General features: G+C 41.0%; 2 protein-coding genes across 6 annotated transcripts in view; one reads left to right on the forward strand and one right to left on the reverse strand.

The window, feature by feature from the left end:
- PDZD11 (PDZ domain containing 11) overlaps window positions 1-25395 on the forward strand; it is a 117026-nt gene that overhangs the window by 878 nt on the left and 90753 nt on the right. For 2 of the 5 annotated variants that reach the window (XM_079124937.1, XM_079124938.1), the window contains exons 3-7: window positions 417-500; window positions 757-813; window positions 1082-1180; window positions 1387-1447; window positions 1607-2150. In XM_079124937.1, coding sequence (XP_078981063.1) covers window positions 417-500; window positions 757-813; window positions 1082-1180; window positions 1387-1447; window positions 1607-1641 — 336 coding nt within the window. In that variant the 3' untranslated portion in view covers window positions 1642-2150. Of the gene's footprint in view, window positions 1-416; window positions 501-756; window positions 814-1081; window positions 1181-1386; window positions 1448-1606; window positions 2151-25395 lie in introns of those variants that run through there. The other 3 variants (XM_079124940.1, XM_079124939.1, XM_079124941.1) reach the window with 2 other exon arrangements.
- Window positions 3635-24837, reverse strand: ARR3 (arrestin 3). Its single transcript, XM_079124943.1, has 15 exons — window positions 19159-24837; window positions 18850-18880; window positions 18639-18699; window positions 18399-18443; window positions 10925-11124; window positions 10744-10803; window positions 10107-10174; window positions 9352-9487; window positions 9079-9163; window positions 8618-8690; window positions 8116-8253; window positions 6561-6644; window positions 6265-6288; window positions 6031-6087; window positions 3635-5304 (listed from the first exon to the last, which is right to left on the reverse strand). Exons 1-15 carry the CDS (start codon window positions 19173-19175, stop codon window positions 5208-5210), a joined length of 1176 nt encoding a protein of 391 aa, XP_078981069.1. The 5' UTR covers window positions 19176-24837; the 3' UTR covers window positions 3635-5207.

A 25395-nucleotide genomic window follows, 5' to 3' on the forward strand; every position in this document is an offset into this window, starting at 1 on the left:
GTCAAGAGATAAAGAAGCAGGGAACTCTAGAGCTACTAGCATATCCCCATGCTAAACATCTGCTCTTTGGGTAATGTTTGTCTGTTCTACTTAAACTAAGTCCATGATTTTACCCTTTCCTGACTTCAAAATTATGCATTAGTGTTTCAAAAGAAGGTAAATGTGACTTCAAAATGGTAGTAAGATTTCTGGGGGCTGGGGAGATAGCTCAGTTGGTAGAGTGCTTGCCTCGCAAGCATGAGGCCCTGGGTTCAATCCCCAGCACTGCCAAAAAAAAAAAATTCTGAGCACTGGGATTGTGGTAGAGCATCTGCCTAGCACGTTTGAGGCACTGGATTTGATCCTCAGCACCACATTAAATAAATAAATAAAATAACGTTATAAAAAAAGACTTCTTAGGTTGCTGTGTCTTGCAGAGAGTATACCACCCAGACTACAACAATGAATTGACCCAGTTTCTGCCCCGAATTGTCACACTGAAGAAGCCTCCTGGAGCTCAGGTGAGCCATGATGCCTCTTATTCCAGGCTACATTTGTGCATACCACAAGCTGACCATGGTGAGGGGATGTTTTGGAAAACAGGTGGGGAGGTGAGGAAACTTCCTTTCTTATGGTTAGAGAAGCTGAGCTACCACTTCCACAACTTTTCATTTCCCTCTGAGGAACACACAAGCCTAGCTATTGTACTGTGATGCTATTAGATGTTCTGTGTTCATTGTCTATGTTGAGCCCCAATTCCATGCTCTTGTCTTACAGTTGGGGTTTAACATCAGAGGAGGAAAGGCCTCCCAGCTAGGCATCTTCATCTCCAAGGTGTGTATGCCTGGTAGACAATATGGACAGCTGTTTCCTTGTTATTAGAATGGAGTACCCTGATGTCCCAAGGGTTAATTGGCTCATAGAATTGGCAAAATGGAGACATTTCCCTTTCCCACACAGCTTTGCATTTGGTGAGCCCTCTATCTCCCTACATTGTCACAGAAAAAATTATAGCACTTTACCTTTGAATAGCACCAAATTTCACCTGCAGTCTTCTGAAATTACCCCATCCCAATCACATGTATTCTCTATTTACTAACAGGTGATTCCTGACTCAGATGCACATCGAGCAGGACTTCAAGAAGGGGACCAAGTTCTAGCTGTTAATGATGTGGATTTCCAGGATATTGAGCACAGCAAGGTGAGTACAGTGCTTTCACTGTGGTGATGACAGAAGCTATCCCAGGTAGGACAGGTTGGAAAGGATAAGCCTAAACTATAACATGACGAGAAAGTATCTCTCCTAGGGAAATGTACCAGAGGTTGGAGTGGGAAATCTCCTCCCCCATTATGATTGTGTCCTGGGATTTTTCTCTTCATTTGTACAAGCTGCTGTGTTTCTTCCAGGCTGTTGAGATCCTGAAGACCGCCCGAGAAATCAGCATGCGTGTGCGCTTCTTTCCCTACAGTAAGTGCCAGTTTCTTTTTTACTTACCTGACAAGGCCCTAGGTAGGAACTCTTTAAACATTGATGACTGGAAGCCCCAGATGTTGGGGATGGGAAACCAGGAGCTCAGGCCTGAAAATAACCTGCTCTGTTCCTCCTTTTCTTTCTTCTTTCCCCCAGATTATCATCGCCAAAAAGAGAGGACTGTGCACTAGAGAGTTGCAGCCCATGGCCCTCCATGTGGAATCTGCCAGGACAAGCTAGCTAGGCCCAAGGGAAGCCACTTGGGAAGTTCTACTCTGAGCCCTTCCCTAGCATAGTGGGGTGGGGAGGATGGAGAGAAAGTCGCCAGCTGTGTTACCCAAACTGTACTGTACTTTTAGTTCCCTAGTTTTCTAGGCAAGTTTCATTCCCTGGAAGGAAAGGGATGATAATGTCTAGGTGTATCCTAGCCTGTGGGGAACCCAGGTAGAAGTGGCAACCAAAATTTATTGGTTACCATGGGCTTAACACTTAGACATCTTATCATTTTAATTATAGAAATCAGTTAGAAAATATTGGGAAATTTCCATCTGATTACCTGGCCATTTCATCCTATTCTTGTACTATCAGAAGTATCATACACATTGGGGACTCCAATGAGATGCTTTTACCCCTTCCTCCTCCTATCATCTTCCCCAAAATGTAAAATACAATACTGAATAAATGTCGTTGTGATTTTGAATGTTGCTGATTGGATGTAAGGTGCCATTGAGGCAAGACAAAACTTTTTCAAAAGTAAGAGGCACTGAAAGAATCAGCAACCCTATACCTACTTTATAACTATCTATGTCTGGCCAGAACATTAGAGAAGCCAAGCAACCTTATGCACAGTATAACCATGGAATAGCATTGGGTGAAGGGTATTGGAAGAAACAGTACCCTTTCCCCTAGGAACTTTGGACATTTCTCTGCAGGGAACAGTATTAATATAATTCTTCTCCTTTCCCAGATTATTTATCTGGAACCTAAGCCAAGGAAGGAACTTAAATATATGTGGGCTTTTGTTTGTTTTGCAGTGCTAAGGATTAAATCCAGGGCCTTGTGCATGCTAGGCAAGCACTCTGCCACTGATACACCTCCCAGCCCTTTTTCTAAATTTTGAGAAAGGGTCTTGCTTAAGTTCCCCAGACTGGCCTCAGTCCTCCTGCCTCAGGCTCCTGGGGATTACATGCCCCATCACACCTGACTAGATACATTTCTTTTCAGAGGCAACAGTAAGAAATTGCTTCCCAATTTCCAACTTATAGGTTAGATTGTACTAACTGTGAATTTCCCTCTTTTTTCCACACCAGTCCCAAATAACTTTATGCCATGTTCTTAGATATTTAATTGTAATCCATTATTTGAGATTTTTATGTCATACCTATGCCATCTCCACTGGCATGTTCAAAATACCTATTTGGAATTTTAAAGGTTTTCTTGTGAGGTAGGGGGCAATGTGTCCCTGTGAAGAAAGTCCAAAATTTGCCTTGAAAGAATCCATGGGAGTTTAAATATGCATTTCCAGTTATTTCTCCTAGAGAGTTATATGTTAGTCTGAGGTAGAACCTAGAAATCTGAATTTTTAAATAGGTAAGGTAAATAAGTCTTGAGGTCTCTGGATTAGTCTTCACCCTCTTCTGTAGACATTTGTATGAACAATGAGAAATGATGAAAAGGGCCAAATAGTGATAACCTAGAGTTAGTGTCTAGAGATGGATCCTTATGAGGTGAAATAATGCTTCCCTGGAACCAGTAAACCTAGAAATCTTGAACCCATGACCATTCTAATCCCAACACTGGTATCTCCTCCCCAAGTAAACAGCATAGTAGACCCTCCCCATAGACATTGGAAGTTAAGTATGCAAGAAGTTTTAGTTACATTTTGTTGTTCAGATCAGTCTTATTACCCTCCAACATAACAACATTGTCATTCTTTCTGCCCATTCAACTTCTGCCCACTTGTCTGTGTCCTTGAAAGAATTGATGCCTGTAAAAGAGTATGTTGCAGCATGTTGACACACTTGGTAGAGGTTTAGAGAGAATAATATACTTGTCCTTTCTCTGCTAGTCTTACCAACCTCCCTGTTGCTTCCTTCAGAACCCCCTTTTTCAAATAAAACATCCCATAACAACAACTTATGTCATAAACAAACACTCCAATAGTTGAATCACAAATGTAGCACTTCTGGCCAGCTGTGTCCCATAACTGTTGCTGAAGCTGCATAAAACAAATGTTTAGGAAGATAGGAAAAGGTAGAAAGAAACCAGACTTTTAAGAGCTAGCACTTAACAAAAGCAGAATGAAAAAATTTGAGGAGACCGGGTCCCTTTAAAGTGAGTGCTACAACTTCAAACCTAGTGACCTACAGTCTTATAACAAGAGCCAACCAATTTCAAGATACTGTTTGGACTAAGGAAGACCTATTAATGAAGAACAGCAGTTTTAATGATTCAAGACCACCTGAATTTAATGTTACATTTGGAGATTAGATAAGGGCAAAGAAAACAAGAAACATACAAGACTTGGTAATTTGGGGAAGCTTCAATTTTTTCTTCTTCCTTTATTCACAGACTGTGTGCGGAAGTGATACCCTATTGTGATGAATAGGCCTACAGGGTTGAGGTACATAGGGTTAGTGGTGTGAGCTTGACTTTAGACAGGATATCAGTTCCAATGGTTGTCTGCAAAAGAGTCAAATACACTTTCTGAATTCACCTGTAACCCCAATATCAGGCAGTCTAATGGCCATTGAGGAGGTTGTCCTGGCTCAGCTTTCCAGTGTGTACAAAAGATAACTGAGGGAAGAGAATCCCCAGGTGAGTTGGTCAAGGAAAGGGGCAAAAGTGTACCATGTGACTTGGTGGTAGGTACACTTGGCTGGCCCAGTTGGAGCTGTCATTCATGAAATAGGTGATGATGGATGTCTTCCCCATAGCGGGAAAGATGAGTAGGTCAGCTTCCTCTCTGAGTCTCTATGAACTCTTCCCCCTAGCACACATGCTGCAATATTTACCATCAAGGAGGAACTCGCTTCCCAGAGAAACCCCCTAACACCAATCCCATTTCATACCATTCCCACCTTCCTATTTATACCTTCCTATTCCTAAATTCCCAGCCCAGACTTGCACTGCTCTGCTCTTCCAAAAAATTGAGTCTGGATTTGCACAGAGCCTTTTGTTTTACCTTGGTCTTCAAGCCAAAGCATCTGACCTCCCTCAGGGAGACCAAAGGCATACATTGTGGCAGGAGGGTGGTGGGGGTGACTCTGGCTTCCTGTACTAGATGCTACATCACCTGATACCACACTAGGTTCTCCCCAACAACAGCTTGTGACAACAGGCTTGACCGTGCACCCAGTCCTGTGCACAGCCACACCACCTTGGCTTCCTCCCCACGGTTCCTGCATTTCTTGTGCCTAGTGCTAGTTGGTGCTCACCACAGTGGGGTTATGAGAAGAGTAGGGTGATGGGGTAGGGATAGGGATGGGCACAACCATAGAAAAAGTTGAAGGACCTGCAGGGGACAGGAGGCTTGTCAGAGGGAAGTCAGGAGTCTAATAGGGGGAAACATGCTTAGGTTGATCTCATCACTAAGGGGTTGGGGTCCAAAGAGTGGAGATAGATCCTTCTTTATTAGTAGTTCCATTACGCTCCAGGAGGAGGAAATAGCAAAGAAAAGGACAGGCACATCAGGACACAATGATTTATTAGAGAGTTACAGTGGGGACTCCCATGCAGGAACATCAGAACTGGTCACTCAGCTACCCTCATCTCCCTCCTCTGCCAAAGCCTTCTGCTTTTCCTCCCCGCCGTCCTCCTGCCGTGCAAATTCCTCAATGACGATGTCCTCAGAGCTTGTAGAAGTAGCAGAGGGGAATGGAGGGTTAGGAACCCCTTTATGAATGTCCTTCAGGTTCACTACCTTTTCTTGGTCCCAGAGAAGTGATCCCCTCGCTGATCCCTTTCCTGATGCTTTTGTTTCCTCCCAGTCTCCCAACACAAAAACACTCCAGGAATATTGAGAAGGAAATAAAATGGAGGAGGATGGGACAGAGGGAAAGGATTAGAGAATGAAAGAAGGAAGTAGGGGTTGGGGAGCAGGGAAAAATGGTAAAAGGTGAAAGGGATGAGTGAGAAGGACAGTTAGGAGAAGGGAACCAGGTGGAAGGTTGGGGATGCAGAGAAAGGAGGTTTATAAAAACCAAACTATGACATGATGCTAAACCATATGTTTGCACTGCACAGGTCTTGATAACAACATCCTGGGGAAGCTTTTTTACATTCCCATCATCACAAAATGGAGGGTAGCAATAGAGGGAGAGTAGTGCCTCCAGGCCTCCTGATGCCTTACCTAGTGGCCTCTGTAGCAAGCATGGGAGAAAGAGAAAAATGGAACTGAAGCCGATAAGGGCTTTTTAAAGGTCTTTACTTTTCCCTCCCATACATGTTTCTCCTGAAATCCAAGACACCCAAACTCTTACTACTCTATTTCTACCCAAACCACTAGTCTCCAAGTCATGAGATCAGAACTTGGTCCCCAACCCTCAGGACAATAGTTCCTGTGAGTCCCACCTGTTCACTCACCTTGAGATGGTTTTGGATGGATCAGGGTCAGGGGCAACTCCACACCAACATCACTGCAAGGATCGCAAGGTGGATTAATCAATCTTCTAAGCCCAAACCCTTGCTAGCCCTCCCTCCCTCAGTTTTTCAGTTCTAGGATGCCTTTAGACTTTTATTGGTCACTCTTTTGGTCTTCTTGTACCTTCATTCTCCCCTTCTGACTCTAGTCCTCTCACCCTGCAGTCTCTTACCTGGCTGTCAGATCTCCTAGGATTCTATGGGTAGAATGACACCAAAATTAGCAGTTGGAAATGGGGAAGAAGCAATCTAGTTTTACTAGGGGATGAAGGGTCATGAAACCAACTCAGTTAGCCACAGAATGGGTTTCTGCAAGAAATGTGTCTTGCTTACTGAGCTAACAGGTTTGGGAACTTAGTCCAGAAGGGGAAACAGCTTGATTGGGTCAGTCTAATCAGAAGAGAAACAGAAGCAAGAAACCCTTGGCTCCCCAACTTCTGCCCAGACCATCCCTGAACCCTCTCTTTACCCTCCACAGGACACCATCAGGTTGACTCTGACTTTGTAGGACACCAGGATCCCCAATAGCTCCTTGTTCATTCCAGGTCGAACACTGAAAGTTGTAATATCCATTTTTGTGTGGTGGGAAGTAATCCCTTTAGTTCCCCAATTCCTTCCTGTACATTCACATTACCACACCTTATTTTGTCTTCTCCCAGAAGATTGCCTAGGCTTGAAACTCTCCTACCCTTCGGAACCACAGTTCTCTTCCTAAAATTCAGTTTACCATATCACCCTCTATTTAAGAGTCTATCTTATTGAATATAACTATTCTTGACTTTCAAGATCCAAAACAATCTGGCCTCATCTATCCCTTGTAAACTTTTCTGCCTTAACTCCCTTGTACCTGGGATAAATCCTAGACAGATCCATCCTCTATGTCCTGAAAATGCCATGTGGAGTCCCACCTTTTAACCTCTGCCCATGCTGTGTTCCCAGTCTGAAATGCATTTTTCCTTCCTCTGTTAATATCCAGATCTTACACATTCTTAAAGATCTAGATCATTCTATCTCCTCTAAGAACCCCTTGCCAGCTCTTTCGGCTTCTTTTAACTTCTCTTGACCTCATAATCTGAACAACATGTACTAACATTTAACTGTTAGATTGACTTTGCATTCCTATTTGTTCCTCATGTAGGCCATCTGAGATTAGAGACTCAAACTTCTTTGTATCCCCCACATTGCTTAGATAGGAATGGCCATTTAACAAGTGCTTGTTAAAAACCTGCTGATTGAAAACTAAGACAGTGGAAGCTGCATAATCTTGGGAAAGTATCTTCATTGCTCTGGGCTGCTGGTCTCCTCTCTATAAAATAATACTGTTTGGATGATTTCTGAGGTATTTATAGCAATTACAGTCTATAGCTACTTCATTGATAAGGCACCGGGAGAGGTAGGATTTACACTTTTCAAACAGCTTTTGGTGGGAGTCACATTTAATATTAGGGCCTCAGATAGCATAGGACCAATTGAATGACATCATAGAATTATATCGATTCCTCTCACATTATATTTCATCCTCTTTTCTCCTTTCTTCTGGTTTCTATTCTATTTCTATTTTCTCTAGAGAGTGGCTTCTCTAGAGACACTCTAGAGAAAAGTGTTTAGGACCAGATGACATGTGATAGAATGCTGTCTAACTCTGTTAGTTATGCAACCTTGGACAAGAACCTTCTCTCTCAACCTCAGGGTTCTTAAGTGGAAAATGGATAAGAACACCTGTCTAGCCTATTTTAATGAGATTCTTATGAAGATAACAGTACATATGTAAGGTCTTTGTGAAATATGAGATATTATACAATATAAAGACTTTTTTCCACTTCACATTTTCCTTTTTTACTGCCTAAGACCAAAGGCTGCAATTGGTCCCATGGGCATTTTATCACTTGCTGCTGGCTCAGGCCTGGAAGGGTTTTGAACACCAGCCTAGGGACATTTAAAAAGATATAGACTTCACTGAAGATGAAACTTTAGAACTATTTATATAGCATGTGGAATGGGTTAGGGCTTATATTTGAGCTTACATTGTGCTAGAGGCCAGATTGGTGTCTTCATGCTTGAGTTTGCCATCCAGTGCCAGTCCCTGTCTCCGGCAGTTGGCAGCCAAGAGTGGGGTTACTGAAAAGCTCTGGGAGAAGGTGGAGTTAGCAGCTATGGTCTCCCTTTGAAAGGAAAACAAGAGAAGAACTTAGACTAGGTTGGTCAACCAGGTGTATATTCATTACTGAGGGTATTATGCACAATCCTAAGAACCTACTGGAGTATCTAAGAGAAGTGACATATCTAACTGTGAAGAGAGGGAAAAATTAGTTCTGGTGGGAAATCCTTATGTTCCCACCCTCACTTAGTATTGTCATGTCCCCTCCCTCTAATTCTCCTGAGAATCCTTCTATATTTCAGCTCTCACCTTGACCTTCTTCATTCCTGGGTACCCCTTTTTCTTTCCCCAGCCCTCTTCTCTGTCTCTTGGTCCACTTCCCACCATCCCATCCCTTGGCTCTGACCCCACCCCCAGTGGCAGCTCACGTGAACTCCTGAATGAACACAGTCTTGGTGTACTTGTCTAGTGAATACAGGACAACATCTGTGATCTGGTCAACTGAATAAACCAGAAAAAGCAGGTGACTATTCAGTCAGTTATCCTCAAGACCCCAACTCACTGTCCTCAAATGAAATCTTTTCTTAAAACATATTTTTAGTCATAGATGTACACAATACCTTTGTTTTATTTAGTTATATGTGGTGTGTAGGATCAAACCCAGTGCCCTACACGTGCTAGGCAAGCACTCTACCACTGAGCCACAAGCCCAACCCCTCAAATGAAATTTTATACATGATCACCCTATTCATGATTTAGTAAGATGTGTTCATGGGCAAAGATATGTATTTTGATAAAACTATGTTAGAGGGAAAGCTGAGATGAATGCAGACAGGTAAGTGGGACAGAGTTTTGGGGCTAAGTTCAGGACATGGGTAAAGAAGCTCACCTGAAATCTTGATTTTTTTGATGACCTTGCTGGTGCTGTTGTTGATAGAAACATTGACAGAGATGGGTTCTCCATGGTAATGAACCTGAAGCAGGAGGGGAGGCCCATCACAAGTTTGATCGGGGAGAACACCCAGATCAAGACCTGGAATTCCTGTTTCCTTAGCACGGTTGCTGCCCTGGCTCCCACTTCTGCCAACCCAAGTAGTGAAGCAGTGAAGAAAGGATATCAGAAGGGTTCTGGGTTTGGGGGCAGGAAGCAGGGGTCACCAACCTCCTTGTCCATCCAGGCCTGGAGTTGTAGGGGCTGAACCGACAGAAGGAAGCGGCGGATGGTCTGGGCCCAGGGGCCAGGGCCTGGCTCCATTGGTGCAAACTGTACTTTCCGGACAACCAGCCGCACAGAGTCTCTGAGTAGAGGTGAAGGGGTTACCCAGAACATCTTTTGGAACCATAGACCTTCCCATGCCACCCTCATAGTCCAGTCCTTGCTTGGGTGTGGGGGTAGGAGAAGGCCTTCCTCAGAAAACTCCTATAGACCAGGGGTTGGCAAATTATCTACTGACTAAATCTGGCTTGCTCCCTCTTTTTCTATAGCCTACAAGCTAAGAATGGTTATTACATTTTTAAATGGTTGAAACAAATCAGAAAATAGTATTCTAGGATAACATGGACATTATTCAAAATTCCAAATTTCAGTGTCCATAAATAAAGTTTTAGTGGAACACAGCCATATTCATTCATTTATGTAGCATGTATGGCTGTTTTTGAACTACATTGGCAGAGTTGTTGTAACCCAAACTGTATGGTCTAAAAAAGCTAAATATTTATCTTTTGACCCTTTACTTAAAAGTTTGCTGATTCCTGCCCTAGATTGAAGAAGAGAAGTCAGAGGGGATTCAGAACTGGGCAACCAAGTTGGTGGCAGTAGTGCTCTGGAGATTAGAAGTAGGGCTGTTTCATCATAACAGCAGTACCTGTTTCCTGGCAGGGGCTGGAAGCAGTGATTTGGGGTGGACCAAAGAATACCTCTTGGAGATTTTCTCCTCCAGGTTTTCAGCACAGAAACTCTTCACTTCAAAGTCAACCCCACAGGCCTGGAAAGGTGCAGGGGCAAAGAGAACTCATTTCCAATGCTGTTCCTCTCTCAATTTTAGGCCTATAAGAAAATGTCTGATCCCCTTACCTGTCCATCTCTCCAGTCTTGTTAATTCATCTCTCTGTTCCTCTTCCCTAGCACTACCCCTCTACCCCTCTACCCCTCTGCTGTAGTTTGGATCTAAAATGTTTCCCAAAGGTCCATGTCTTAAAGGCTTATTCCCCAACCTATGGTGCTATTAGGAAGTAGAACATTTAAAATTTGGGGCCTAGTTGGAAGAAGTTAGATCATTGGGAACATACCCTTGAAGGGGATATTGAGACCCCAGCACCTTCTTGTCTCTTTTCACTTCCTGGACACAGAGGTGAATAGGCCTCCTCCACCATGTGTTCCTACCATGATGTATTGTACCCCCACAGACCCCAAGCACCTGGACCATGAACTGAAATCTCTGGAACTGTGAACTAAAATAAACCTTCCCTCCTTTTAAGTTCATTTCCTCAGGTATTTTGTTACAGTGACAGAAAGGTAAGTAGTGCACTCTCTTTCTCAAAACTTAGACCTCACCTTTCCTGAATCTTCAGGACCTGGCTGCAGTGTCACTGAACAGGGCAGGTTGGCAACCATCTAAGAAACCAAAAGGAGGTCAGTGAACAGAAGAAATAGGAAGACCCCTTTTATGTTCTATTTCCTTTTCTTTCTCTCTTAATCTTCCCTAAAAACCTTGCCTAGGAATTGGTATCAGTACCTGCAGGGTAAAGGGGTAGGCATTTTCCCCCAGCTTGTGCAGCAATCGCTCCTGTAAGACTGTGAGGGGACCCTGTGGGCTGGTGGGCTCAGCTGGAACCACTTGCTGGGTCAGTACATACAGATCTTTGCGGAATGTCAGACCAATCACATCCAAGTCATCACGACCATAGCGAAATGCACATGTCAGTATGACAAACACTGCAGACAAAGAAGGAAAAGAATTACCTGTTAGACCAGTGGAAGAGGAGAGCTTAACTGGGTCATAGTAAGATACAGAGAGCAGTGTAATTAGTAAGAAGTATGGCCATAAACAAAAAGATTAATGTACTTGAATATAATAAAATCTAAAGTTTATTTTGCAGTAGGGAGGATCAAACTCAGGGGTGCTCTACTACTGAGCTTCATCTCGAGTGTTTTTTTTTTTTTTTTTTTTTTTTTTTGAGACAGTCTCACTAGTCTCACTATGTTACCCTGGCCAGCCTCAAACTTGCCATCTTCCTACCTCAGCATCCCAGGTATCTGGGAATATAGGTGTGTGCCACTGTGCCCAGCTTTTACCCATTTCTAAAGTTCATCTGATGGGACAAATATCTCCTCTACTGTTTACATGATTTTTTTAATGAGCTACTTTCTCTTTATTATGGACCCAATGTTAGGGTCGTATTTCAGTTTTATATCATCTACTTAATAGTGCCATGATCAATCCCTAGCACTGCTTTGATTGGAAATAATGACCACCATAACTGTGACCATTTGAGAACACACCATATACTTAAAATATTCTTAGCTCCACTGTTCTAAAAGTGGAAAAGCAGATAATACCCTAAAATAATCTGAAAAATTAACTATTAAAGAAAATACAGTTAATGCTAAAATATAGGGCATGAAAATGCAAGAGAATGAAGAAGCAGAAGAAAACTGGGTGCAGAGAGGCAGAAGAAGAAAAAGCAAGGAGAGAAAAAGTATAGAAAAGAGAATAAATAAATTTCACACGTTACAAAATAAAAGGGAGGGGGGACAGAATATAGAAGGAAAAACAAAGACAGAAGAAATACAGAGTGTATAAAAATGAGAAGAATGAGAGCAGCTGTGCACAGTAGTGCATGCCTGTAATCCCAGGGACTTGGAAAGCTGAGGCAGGAGAGTTGCTAGTTCCAGGCCAGTTTCAGCAACTTAGTGAGACTCTGTCTCAAAATAAAGATTAACAAATAAACTAAGGACTGGGAATTTACCTCAGTGGTACTGCACTCCTGGGTTCAATCCTCAGTACTACAAATAAACCAACCCCCCAAAAGAAAAACCCACATCAAGGATTGTAAAAAATGTTAAACTCTGACAACCCTAAATGTTCACAAAAATGTGGGACAAATGGCATTCTTAAGCACTACTAGAAGAAGTATTTATTAATATAACCACTTTGGAAAACTGGCACTATCCAGTAAAAGTGAACCTGCTCCTTTTGAAAGAATTTTACCTTAAAAGAGCTCTTGCTCGTATTTACAAAGAGCTACATTTGAGAATGTCTATTGCTTCAATGTTTGTCAGAACATAAAATGGAAATAATCTTTATATGTATCAACAGGAGAATAGGCAATAAATTTGTGACATTCGTATAATGGAATACAAAACAGATTAAAAATGAACTAGAATTTCATGTAATTCTATGGTTTGAATGTGTCCTTTCCAAAATTCAGGTGTTGAAAAAATATTTTTTTTTGTACCAGGGATTGAACCCAGGGGTGCTTACATTGAGTCACATCCCCAGCCACTAAATAATTTAGTAGAAACAGTCTTGCTGAATTGCTTAGGGTCTTGCTAAGTTACTGAGGCAGGGTTTGAACTCATGATCTTCCTGCCTCAACCTCCCAAGTCACTGGGATTATAGGCATGTTCCACTGTGCCCAACTTCAGGTGTTGAAACTCAATAGTTAGTGTAATGATATCCAGATGACCTTTAAGAGGTGATTAGATCATGAGTGTTTCTTCCCTTGTGAATGGGGTTAAGGGTTTTATAAAAGAACCTTCATGCCGCATTCAGCTCTCTTGCCCTTCTGCCTTCTGCCATGTGAGGACATGGCATTCCTGCTCTCCAGGGGTTTCATTAGCAAGGCACAATTTTGGAAGCAGAGGCTAGCCATCACCAGACAACTGAACCTGCCAACACCTTGATCTTTTTTCCAGCCTCTAGAACTTTGAGAAAGTAAATTTCTGTGCCTTATGTATTACCCACTCTCACATGTTTTGTTATAGCAGCACAAATGCCTAAGACACATATTAAATGGTTAAATCTCAGAAACTGTTGAGTAAAAATGCTAGCTACCAAATTATAGGCAAAGTATGTTACCATTTATATAAAGTTTAAAACAATGCATAACAATATCGAAGTTAATTGCAGATAAATAAATGTGGATTTGAAGTATAGAAACATCATGGGAATAATAAACACCAAATATGGGGTAGTGGTTACCTGGGGAGGGGAGAAAAGAAGAATGAGTGGGAGGGAGGAAGCAAGATGGGATCAGGGAAGGATACTCAGGAAAAGAGAGTGAATAAGGTTTATAGTCAGAATACCTGATTTTGAACAGGATGTATACAAATTCAATGATTTACTGGGCCTTTGTTATTTTGCTTGTCAGATAGGACTGCACGAGGAGCTCTACATATGTTACTTAGTCTTCACAACAATCCTGAAGTATTTTTTTAAGTTGTTCTTTTTTATTTTTTCATTTTTTTTTGGAGGGGGGGACTGTGGATTGAACTTAGGGATTCTCTAACATTGAGCTACATCCCCAGTCCTATTTATTTATTTTTGAGACAGGGTCTCACCAAAATGCCCAGGCAGGCCTCAAACTTGAGATCCTCCTCATCCTCCCTGATTCATGGGATCCCAGGTGTGTACCACTGCAGGCAACTCAAATATTATCAGCACGTTACAAGTAAAGAAAACAAGTTAAGAATAGTTAAGTAATGGCCCAGGATTTCAACACACACCTGTCTACCTCCAAAGCCTAGAATTATGGGTGCCCAACTTCATTTATAGGATGGTTGTGAGAAGTTAATCTGTAAGAAATCCCTTTGGAGACTGTAAAGTGATTATAGACATGAATGATGATGGTGATGATGATGATGATAGGAATCTTGGCAGAAATGAAACAGTTATAGTAGAACTCATATGTGCTACTTGAGATTAGGGGCAGATAGGAAGCCTCTGAAATGCACTAATAAGAGTATGGGATTGGGGTAGAGAGGATTATTTGCCTAAGGTCAGAGTGACAAAAGAGATTGAAGTAAGGAAAGATGTAGAATAGGGGTGGGTAACATTATTTCTAACAGAGGCCCTGACCTAGAGAATAGAAGACTACCAATAGCCATGCGCAAATTAGAAAGCAACTTATTGTAGTTTTTTAAATAGATCAATATATTTAACACCAGATTATCTGCTTTTAAAATAAAGAATTAGCCAGACGTGATGACACATGCCTGTGATCCCAGCAAATTGGGAGACTGAGGCAGGAGGATAGCAAGTTGTAAGCCAGCCTCAGCAACTTAGTGAGACCCTGTCTCAAAACAAAAAACAAAAAGGGCTGGGTGTGTGTGTGGCTCAGTGGTTAAGTGTCCCTGGTTTCAATACATAGTACAAAAAAATTTTTTTAATGTAAAAATTAATGAGGAAAATGAAAATCTGTATTTAAAAGATATAATAAAGACATAATAATGATAATACAGTGTTTTTATAAGAATTGGGACAATCGGCAGCATCATATACTTCGGGAGGTCGAGTTAATGAGTTAATTGCTATGACCTTTTCGGAGAGCAATTTAGCAATATGTATAGAAAGCTTTAAAACTTCATGAATACCCTTTGTCCATTAATTCAGCTTATACCCATTTAGTCTGAAGAAGTAAGCAGTATAAGTATATATATATACATATATATATACACACACACGTATATATATATAATGTATATATATATACACACACACACATTACAAATACATGCACACACAAGGATGTGCTTTACAGCTTTGTTTGTAACAGCAAAATATTGAAAGCAAAGTGACTGTCTAACAATTGAAGAATGTAAATACAATTATAGTAAACTATAATCACATTATGGTACACCCATACAATATAGTACTAGATCGAGTTACAGATTTTTATATATTGACATAGATTTAAAAGATTGTTGTAAAATATTATTTGTAGTATAGCATTTGTATAAAATAGATTTATTTGCACAGAAAATATGAATTAGAACTAAAATATTATTGACAGTTATCCATGATTAAAGGTTATAGGAAGGCTGGGTGCAGTGGCAATTGCCTGTAATCGTAGTGACTCAGGAGGCTGAGGCAGAAGGATTGCAAGTAGGACACCAACCTGAGCAATTTAGTGAGACTGTGTTGCAAAAAAATAGTAAAATAATAAAGGACTAGGGATGTGACTCAGTGGTAGAGTGCCCCTGAATTCAATCCCTGGCACTACACAAAAAAATTAAAAGATTATGACCTCCTAATTTTCTAATTTTTCTACAATTAAGATAAATTTAACAGTTTTCAAAAGGTACAAAAATTATTCACCTTGATTCTCAACTGTTGTCAATTCAGTGGCAAAAGGGAGAACGAAAAGGAAAACAAAAAAGGAATAAAGGAAAGGAAAAAAGAAGGGGAGTAGGAAATGAAAAGAGATGGCTATGGGGCTGGAGATATAACTCTGTGATAAAGAATGCACTTAGCATGCAGGAGCCCCTAGATTGGATCCCCAGCTCCAAAAAATAGACAGCTGGACGAAGGCAGGGGAGGGATGAAATACAAGAGATGAGGAATAAGACAGAAAAAGGTCACTACGGGTGAGGCAGAAGAGGCTCTTGGGGCCCCTGAGGTGAGGGTGTTAACCAGATGAATTGTTCTTGACGCACCTTGCTGTGCTGTGTAGGGCAGCAAAATAAGTCCTCAGCTCCCCCAAGCTCTAATTGGCTCTCAAGAAGTTTAGGATCGGCCTTTTGTGCTAGAAAATAGCTTGTTTTTGTTTTGTTTTTTTTTAAGCCTACATCTCAAGTTAATTTATATTTGTCTTCAGTATAGGAATAATTATATTAATGTTATGAACATCAGAAAATACAATAAAAATCAAAGCTCTACCATAATATTCCAGAGATAATGGCAATTAATCTCCATTGTGCATAAAATCCAATTTATTTCTATAATTGAACACATGACAATTTACGTCTTCACTCTCATTGCCTTTTGGTGAGATGTAGGTTACTGGGGATTGAACCCAGGGCACTTTCCCACTCACATTCTGGGCCATTTTAAAAACATTTCTAGACAGGGACTCCCTAAATTGCTGAGCCTGGCCTCAAACTTGAGCTCTTTCTGCCTCAGCCTCCTAAGTAGCTGGGATTATGGGTGTGTACCATCACTCCTGGCTTTCATTGCCTTTTTGAAATCAAACTTTTTATTTTGTGTTCACTGCAGGTTCATATACAATTGTAAGAAATAATACAGGGAGGACTGGAATTGTGGCTCAGTGGTAGACTGCTTGCCTCACATGTGAGGCACTGGGTTTGATTCTCAGCACCACATAAATGAGTGAATGAAATAAAGGTACGTCAACAACTAAATATACATATATATATATATAAAATATATATATACATACACACACACACATATATGTATATATAATGCAGGGAGAGCCTAGATAGATTGTAGTTAAAACAATAATTTACTCACACTACTACATATCCTGATTTATTATTAGCCTTTATCATTCAATGGTGTTGAATAAGTATATTTTATCCACAAATACATATTAATGGAAAAGCATATTGGAAAATATGACGTAAAGAAGACATTCTTCATAAAGTAACACAATATATAAAATAATTAGGAGTAAACTTGAGAAATATGCATAATTCAAATGAATAATAATTTAAAATTCTCCTAAGGGGACATAAAAGAAGATTCAAATAAGGAGAAATACATCTTATTCCTGGCCTCAGCATGCATTCTTTAAATTTTTGTTATTTAAAAGTAAATTTCTTTCTATAGATTATGGTGAGGATTTTGTAAGAATGTGAAAAAATGATTTAGATTTTAGAAATATAGAGTATTGGAAATCTTTTTTCCCCCTTTTTTAATTTTTATTTTTACAGGCTGCATTTTGATTCATTGTACACAAATGGGATACAACTTTTCATTTCTATGGTTGTACACAATGTAGATTCACACCATTTATATAATCATACATGTACATAGGTTAATAATGTCTGTCTAAGTCCACTATCTTTCCTTCCCCCACCCCCTCCCAAGTTTTGGGAATCTTAAATGAAGTTGAATAATTTTATGGCTATACCCCACAGTTCTGATATTTAAAACTGGCCACATTGCTTATCCACACTGCTTAATCTGAGAGATTAAGGCTATTTTATTCCTCAGTATCTAATGGTTACATCTGAACTAGTATTCTTCAACTTGTTCTGAACCTTTTTCAAATCAAACCCAATTCTCAGTCTAGTTGGATCACAGTAGGGTTAATCCATGGTGAAAATTAAAAGAAAAAAATGCAATGAAAAAATATTTCCGTGTAATCTTGATCTATAATACTGCTGCCAGACTAATATTTCTTGCTGTTATTTCCTGTGGTTATTTTGTTCCTTTGTTTAGGACTTGTTTAAAGGAAAGGTTAGGCAGTTTTCCAGCACAAGAAGAGAGATGGAAGTTCATATTCCAGAGGTTGCAAAATGGCAGAATGAGGGTCACATTCAGCCTCCAGTAAAAAGAAGTATTTTGATTTATCCAGGTTTTTAAAATCATTTAGTGAGTTGCCAACATTTGAAAACCAGAAAATTTGCATAAAAATGTAAATTTTTGGTATACTGAATCATTCCATATGCAGTCTAAATCCATGTTCAGTTCAACAGCCATGCAAGGATACTACCAACAATAATGGAGAAAATCAGAAATTTTCAAAAGAAACATTTAATTTCTACACACACATAAGTTTTATATAATTTTGAGGAATAAAAATTTATGTTTTAGAAATGTATTTATTTCTAACATTATTTGAAGAAGGGGTACTACAGGACTGGGGACATAGCTTAGTGGTAAAGTGCTTGCCTCATACATGTGCATGAGACCCTAGGTTGATTCTCAGCGCTACCAGAAACAAAAAAAAAAAAAAGAGAGAGAGAAGGGGTGCCATAATCTTTTTAGATTTGGGGGCCTCTAAAGGTCTATATTTTGCACTTTATTTCCAGTTCTTTAACAATGAGAAAATTTGGCCACACTGAGTTGGAATTTCTAGTTGTCAGCCTCTATCTGACAAGGCTTTCATAGTTCCTACTACTTTCTGGTTTTCTTACACCCCACTGGTTTAGTCCACTCATCAGGTTGTCTGTTTATCATGTATGACATTTCAGTTAGGGAGCCCTGAAACATACAAAGACCAACAAAGATTTTCACTTACTCTTTCGACCTTTTAGGTACTCAGGGTCAACCAGGACTACACCATCTGTAGAGAGAGGGAGAAATGGCACCTTGGTCAGAAAAATTCTCACCATGAAACAGAAGCTGATCCCTGAAATGGTTCTTCCCATATTCCCCTTCAATGAGCCCCCTTTTACTGAATGATCCTTCCTGGACTTTCTTTTATTCCCTGGCTCCTAATCCCTTCTCCCAGGCTCTTCTCCTTTTTGGACTCACTGACCAATGGGTTCCACTGTGTCCACATGGTCCACGAAGTCCCGTTTCCCCAGGTAGATGGAGAGCTGTTGTGGAACAACCTCCCATGTTAGTGTCACAATCATCTATGAACAGATTTCCCTTAAGCCTCCAACCCAAACCCCTGAGACCTTGATGGATATACCCACCTATCCCTTTTGCCCTTTCATTTGCCCAGCTGGGCCAGGTACTCTCACCTTCCCATTGGAGCTGGTCTTCTTAAACACCCTATGGGGAGAAAGAGGAAGAGGGAAGGAAGATTAGGAGAGCAGGGAAGAGAAGAGGGCGGGAGAGAAAAGAAAAGGAAGTGTGGAAAAAAGGAAATATTCCTAGAATTAGAAGAGGCTCCAAGAATATGAGTTGGAGCAAAGTCAGAGGTAATCGAGGTGGAGTCCAAGGCCACAAGTTAGGGAGAAGTTGAAAACCCTTATACCCCAAAGGTAAATACTTGGGTTTGGGCAGGGAGCAATTCACAGATTTAGAAAATTAAAGGTATTATTACTTACTTGGAGCTGCTGGCCATGGAGTTGATGTTGAGCCTTTTCTGAGATGAGGGAAAGAAAGAGGAAAGCTCAGTTATTTGGTCCCTATCCTTCTATCCCACTCCAGTACACCATCTACACATACCTACTGTAACAGAAACCTTCCTCCTTAAATAGATACCTCACCACCAAGTGCCTTCTATTCTCCCTCCTGCCAAAAGTACTTCTTCAGTCATTTCCTGGACAAGGGAAAAAAACACTACCTGTATTGTACAAAGTGTTACTAACCATACTGTATGTTCAAAAAGGTTTGGACTTCATGGAATGGCTGAAGGACTCTTGAGAGCCTTCAGAGAGAAGGAAACTTTCTGGAAAGGAGCTGGACAGTGGTTTTGATCCAGAAAAAAAATGTGAGGAAAATAAGTTTCTTGGACTGAATGAGACGACATCACCTGGGCACACAGTAGGTGCCAAGACATGTTTGTTAGATACATGAATGAATCATGAATGAATGATTGGATTCTGCCTCCTTATGTTTCTACAATGAATTGTGAGCCTGAATTCACCTTGTGTTTGCCATTACATTCAACTAAGAAGGGACAAAAATAAAAAAGAAGAGGGAAAGGTGTAGGATTGAAGGGGTTACTGCTCTTATTCGTGATGTTGGCAGAAACCTCAATGGAGGTTGAAAGCCTTCCTTGAATTTATTCATCTCTCTCATAACCTTCCTTCGATTTCTGCATCTTTATCCCCATCTATCTCTCCAGGTGCAAGGATACCTTAAAGAGTGGAAGATGTCTTTGTAGTGTTTTCCTTTGATGCCCTTTGGCCTGGTCTGTAGGATGAACTCAGGGAAGTTGAGAGGTTCTCTTAGCCTGAATGCCTGCTACTCATGTCAGGAAAAATGCCCCTCACCTTCCCCCAATAAAATAAGGGGGATGCTAAGGGAAAGGGATGTGGGACTTAGTATGAGCTGGAAGTAGGGGAATTTAAAATATTACCTGGGGAGAAAGATGAAGTTCACAACAGCCTTCAGCTCTGGTTGCTATGTTCACCTCTCCAGCCTCTTATACCCACAGTCCTCTGAGTGTTTTAGATTGGTGGGAGTCAGAAAAGAAAAATAGGGTTTGGGGTCAGGTGGGGGGACATGAAACACTGCTATAAATAGCTCAGGTGCAAGATTTTGGAAAGCAGATTAGTAGCTACAAGATTAGTGGTTGAAAGATCAGCAGGCTATTGCTGCCTGGACAGGATGGGGGTAGGGAACCAATTTTTTGTGTGTGTGGTACGGGGAATTGAACCCAGGGGTGTGCTACCACTTAGCTACATCTCTTTTTTATTCTATGTTGAGACAGGGGTATCACTAAGATGCCCAGTCTGACCTCAAACTTGAGATTCTCCTGCTTCAGCCTCCCTAGTAATTGGGTTTACAAGCATGTGCCACCACTACATCTGGCAGGGGATTGATTCTGATACTAAAGGCAGGAGAGTTTAAGAAGGTTAACAACGTGGTTTTGGCCTTATGAGGCCTTGAATATGAGGGCTGGGATTAAAGTGGTTTGGGAAACCTTAAAGGTGAAGCATAGTGGGAGATAGAAATAGAATGGCTTTGCGTTTTAGAAAGGAGAGCCTTGTGTCACACTCCATTCTTTATATCTCTAGATCTGCTATTCTATGCAACACAAAAGCCAAGGGTATGGGAAAGAGTACCCCTTTCCCAGCCCTTTACCACTTGGGACTTTGGACACTTGAAGCCCATAATAAGAAACCCTGATTATCCCAGCTTATGTGCACAGTAGGAGTCAATCTCTTATAGGTGGGTGGGGGCAGGAACAGGGAACTGAGTGTATTGAACTGTGTGTGCACATGTATGTGAGCCTTGACTTTCTTTTCTTGTTGGAAAGGAAGGTTCCCTAGGATTCCTGGCCCAGGGGCAGATTCTCCTGGTGGGACATTGAAAGTGGAGGAAATAGGAAACTGACATTTGTATCACCTCCACCTAATGAAGCTTCCCCACCCGCCCAGCCCTTAACTCTCTGCAATCTCTGAAACTAAGTCCATGCTCTAAGCAGCTTCCCTTGCCTTGTGTGACTGTTCATGGAATTAGAGATATTTTTGTCCCTGCAGCTGCCAGGACCCCCATAATGGCAACAACAAAATAATCTTCCTTTCTTAACTGTCCTTCCATAGGTCCCAAAGCCCTGTTTGTGCAGGCATGGAAAATGTAAACATAACCTCCAAGTTATGGGGGACTCTGACCCTCTTCACCTCCTCTTAGAACTGATTGATCTTTTGTACTTATCCATGGACACAGCCTTCAACCCCTGAATGGGGTGTCCATTCCTTAGAAGATGGCTATGGCTTAGTTCTATGGCTGTGGCTCAGAGGATTGGACAGGACCTTCTCTTAACTCTTGCTCCTTAGTGAGGACCCTGGATGGCAATCCTGTATTCCCTTTGCATGGTTAACTGTGTCAGCCCTTGCCATTCCTGGCCAATATGCACCCCAGACCTTGTCATTTAGTTGCCCTGGAACTCTCTCTTCCTCGGAGATTTCCTGATACAGCTGGAATCCCAGATTCTTCAGGGACCATAGTTGGATAGAAACTAATGCTGGACATATGGGAAAAATTCAGGTAGTTGGCAAGACTGGTGACTGTGGGAAGGTGAAAAGTCAAAATGAATTTACTTTTGAACAAATTATCAGACCCACATTTGAGGCTCCTTTCTCTTCTTGCTTATTTACTTATTTATTTAGTACAGGGAATGAGCCCAGAGGTGCTTAACCACTGAGCCATATCCCCAGCCTTTTTTACTTTTTATTTTGAGACACGTTTTCACTAAGTTGCTTAGGGCCTCGCTAAGTTGCTCATGCTGATGTCGAACTTGGTGATCCTTCTGCCTCAGCCTCCCAGATTGCTGGGATTACAGGTGTACACCACCAGACGCAGCCCTATTTATCCCCTCTTTCAACTCAGGTCTCTGGTCCCTTCAATAAGAAGAAAACAGATCTTCTAGGTCTGTAACTCATTATTATGATGAAACTTGTCATTATTTCTTTTCTGGGAGACTGATAATTTCTTGACTAACACATACTTTCCAGACAGTAAAATACATAAATCATAAATGCATCTCAATGAAATTTTACCTACTTGGTAGGCTGAAAAATAGCCCCAAGAGATATCAGATCCAAATCCCTGGAACCTATAAATGTTACCTTATATGAAAAATGAACTTTGCAGATGGGATTAAATTAAGAATCTTTTTTTTTAATTCATTGTACACAAATGGGGTACAACTTTCGTTTCTCTGGTTGTACATGAAACAGTCATACTGTTTGCATAATCATACATGTACATAGGGTCATGATATCTGTCTCATTGTATTATCTTTCCTTCCCATCACCCCCTCCCCACCCCTTCTTTTCCTCTATACAATCCATTCTTTCTCCATTCTTGCCTCCCCCGACCCCCTATTATGTATCATCATCTACTAATCAGAGAAATCATTCGGCCTTTGCTTTTTAAATTAAGGATCTTTAAATGGGGAGATTATTCTGGATTATCCAGGTGGGCCCTAAATGTAATCAGTAGTGTCATTATGAGAAAGAGTCAGAGAGAGATTTGACTTCAGAGACAGAAGACAATATGAAGACTGAAGCAAATGGTCTGCTGTTGACTTTGAAGATGGAGGAAGGGGCCATAAGCAAAAAATGCAAGGACTGCTACTCTAGAAGCTGAAAAGGCAAGGAAATGGAGTCTCCTCTGTAGTCTCTCATGGTCACAATGTGACTGTTGCACAGTAGGGTCAGCCCTGATGACACCTTAATTCTGGCCCATTGATACTGATTTCAGACCCCTGACTTCTGAAACTGTAAGAGAATAATTATGTATTATTTTAAGCAGCCAAGTCAGTGTGAATTTGTTACAATATCCATAAGAAACCACATCTGACCCCCTGCCCGGATGAAGATATTGAACAGTTCTATCTCCCCCCACCCAAAATTCCCTTGTGTTCCTTTCCAGTTAGTAATTCCTCAAAGAGAACTATTCTATCGACATAATTTCATTCTGACCAGGAGCACTTCAATTTTATAAGGATGTAAGAGTAAAATGGCAAAGGAATGTACCTCTGAATATGGAGTTTCCAGTCCATAGGAGAGATTGGTGGGAGAGATAATTTGCAATCCTTACCCACCCTCACTATGCACACTGAAATAAGTTTCCTAACCAGGCCTTTCAGTTAGAAAGTAATTATCAGATCTCTGAGTGAGGAAGCGGTGGTCTATTAAGTAAGGGTTGTAGCAGACAAGATGGTTTACCAACTCAATAGCCATTTCCCCCATTCTCCTTGTGAGCAGAATCCCCAATTTTAAGGTACTCCATCCTTCTCCTGTGTGCCTTTAAGTCAGCCATGGTCATTTCATTCCCTTGACAGTGACTGCTTTAGTTATAGGCATGATGAAATTCAGCCCACAGAAATGTGAAGGGAAGTATGCTGGGAAGATTCCAAAAAAGGTTTCCTGAATGATAAAAATAAACACAGGAAGAGAGGCCTTTCCTCCTTTTGAATATTGCCAAGTTTTGATGCAATGCTTGAACTGCAATGGCCACCTTGTGACCATGAGAATTACTGAACAACAATGCTGAGGGCTGTAGATCAGAAAGATGGAAAGAATCAGGATTTTTTATGGCATCGTTGAACTGCTGAATTAGTTAACTCCAAAGCCACTCATTCCTGGACTTACATGCAAGATAACACATTTCCTTTGTTAAATAAGCTGCGTTGGAATTTTCTGTTATTTCAACTGAAAGCAAACCAATAGACTCAAGATGTAGACAAGGGCATTAGCTCAGTTGGGAAGGATAGAAAGGAGATAGATGGAGCAAGTCATAAAAACAGAAATTTCCTGCACTATTCTAGGTGCTGAACAAAATGGTTGTGTCTGTGTTCTAAGGTTGTTAACAGTCTTGCTGGATATAGAACAGACATTTAGAAAGACAAAAGGGCATAATACAGAGAAGGCACATGGACAAAGCTAACTTAGGTACAATTGTGTGGCACTAGCCACTTCCCCATGATTTTATTAGTCAGTTTGGATTATCCAGAGTTTCTCAGATTACTGCTTTTTTCTAACAAGATTGAGTGTCTGTCTTGTTCTATACTCTCAGCAGTTTACCTTATTTTTTCAAATGGGTGAACCTCCCACAACCTACACACACACACTTTAACACTACTGAGGATTGAGGATTGAACACAGTTGCACGCTACCACTGAGCTATGTCCCCAGCCTTTTTATTTTTAAAAAATTTTTATATTGAGATAGAATCTTGCTAAGTTGCCACAGCTAGCCTTGAACTTGAGATTCTCCTGCCTCAGTTTCCTGAGTCCATGGGATTACAGGTGTGCTCCTACTGCCCCCAGCTCCACCTATATTTTAATTCCTATTAACAATTGAAAGAATGATAACTGCAGGGCACTGTGCTGAAACGCCTTGCCTTATTTTCTCATTGCAGCAACCTAGGTACTACCAGGGGCGGTGGTGCACACCTGTAATCCCAGAGGCTTAGGAGGCTGAGGCAGGAGGATTTTAAGTTCAAAGCCAGCCTCAACAACAGCAAGCCCCTAAGCAACTCAGTGAGACCCTGTCTCTAAATAAAATACAAAATAGGCCTGGGGATGTGGCTCAGTGGTCGAGTGCCCAGTACTAAGGGTTTTTTTTTTAGTTCAATGCCCAGTACCACACCCCTAAAAAAAAACCTGAGTACTACTTCAATCCCCAGTACCACCACCCCTAAAAAAAGAAACAAACAAACAAACAAACAAAAAAACCCCTGAGTCCTAGTATCCTCGTTCTGCTATGAGGAATTGAGGTTCAGGAAGACTTGTTCACAGTCACACAGCTGGTAGGTGAGGGAGTCAGAGTTCAACCCTAGGATCACCTGACTTCAAAGCCTGCATGTCCTGCCCCCCCACTGTATTACTTACCTTACCTCCTTTATTTTTTTATTCCTTTTTTCCTTCCTTCCCTCCTTAGAGAAAGAGCTAGAAAACATGTCTTTCTCTACTTTCCTTCTTTAGTTTCCAAGGAAAATAACAAGCATCCCAGAGAAACTGTTGTCATCAAGACATTTATGGATATTAGATAATGAGGGACCGAGAGGGATGGAACTGTGAGAAAAAACACTGGAATAATAGAATGGAAGAGTATCTGCAGTAATGTTACCCACACATTTTATTTCTCTCTGTCAAAGGAAAGATG

Source organism: Sciurus vulgaris (assembly GCF_902686455.1).
Source record: "Sciurus vulgaris genome assembly, chromosome: X".
Taxonomy (NCBI): Eukaryota; Metazoa; Chordata; class Mammalia; order Rodentia; family Sciuridae; genus Sciurus; species Sciurus vulgaris.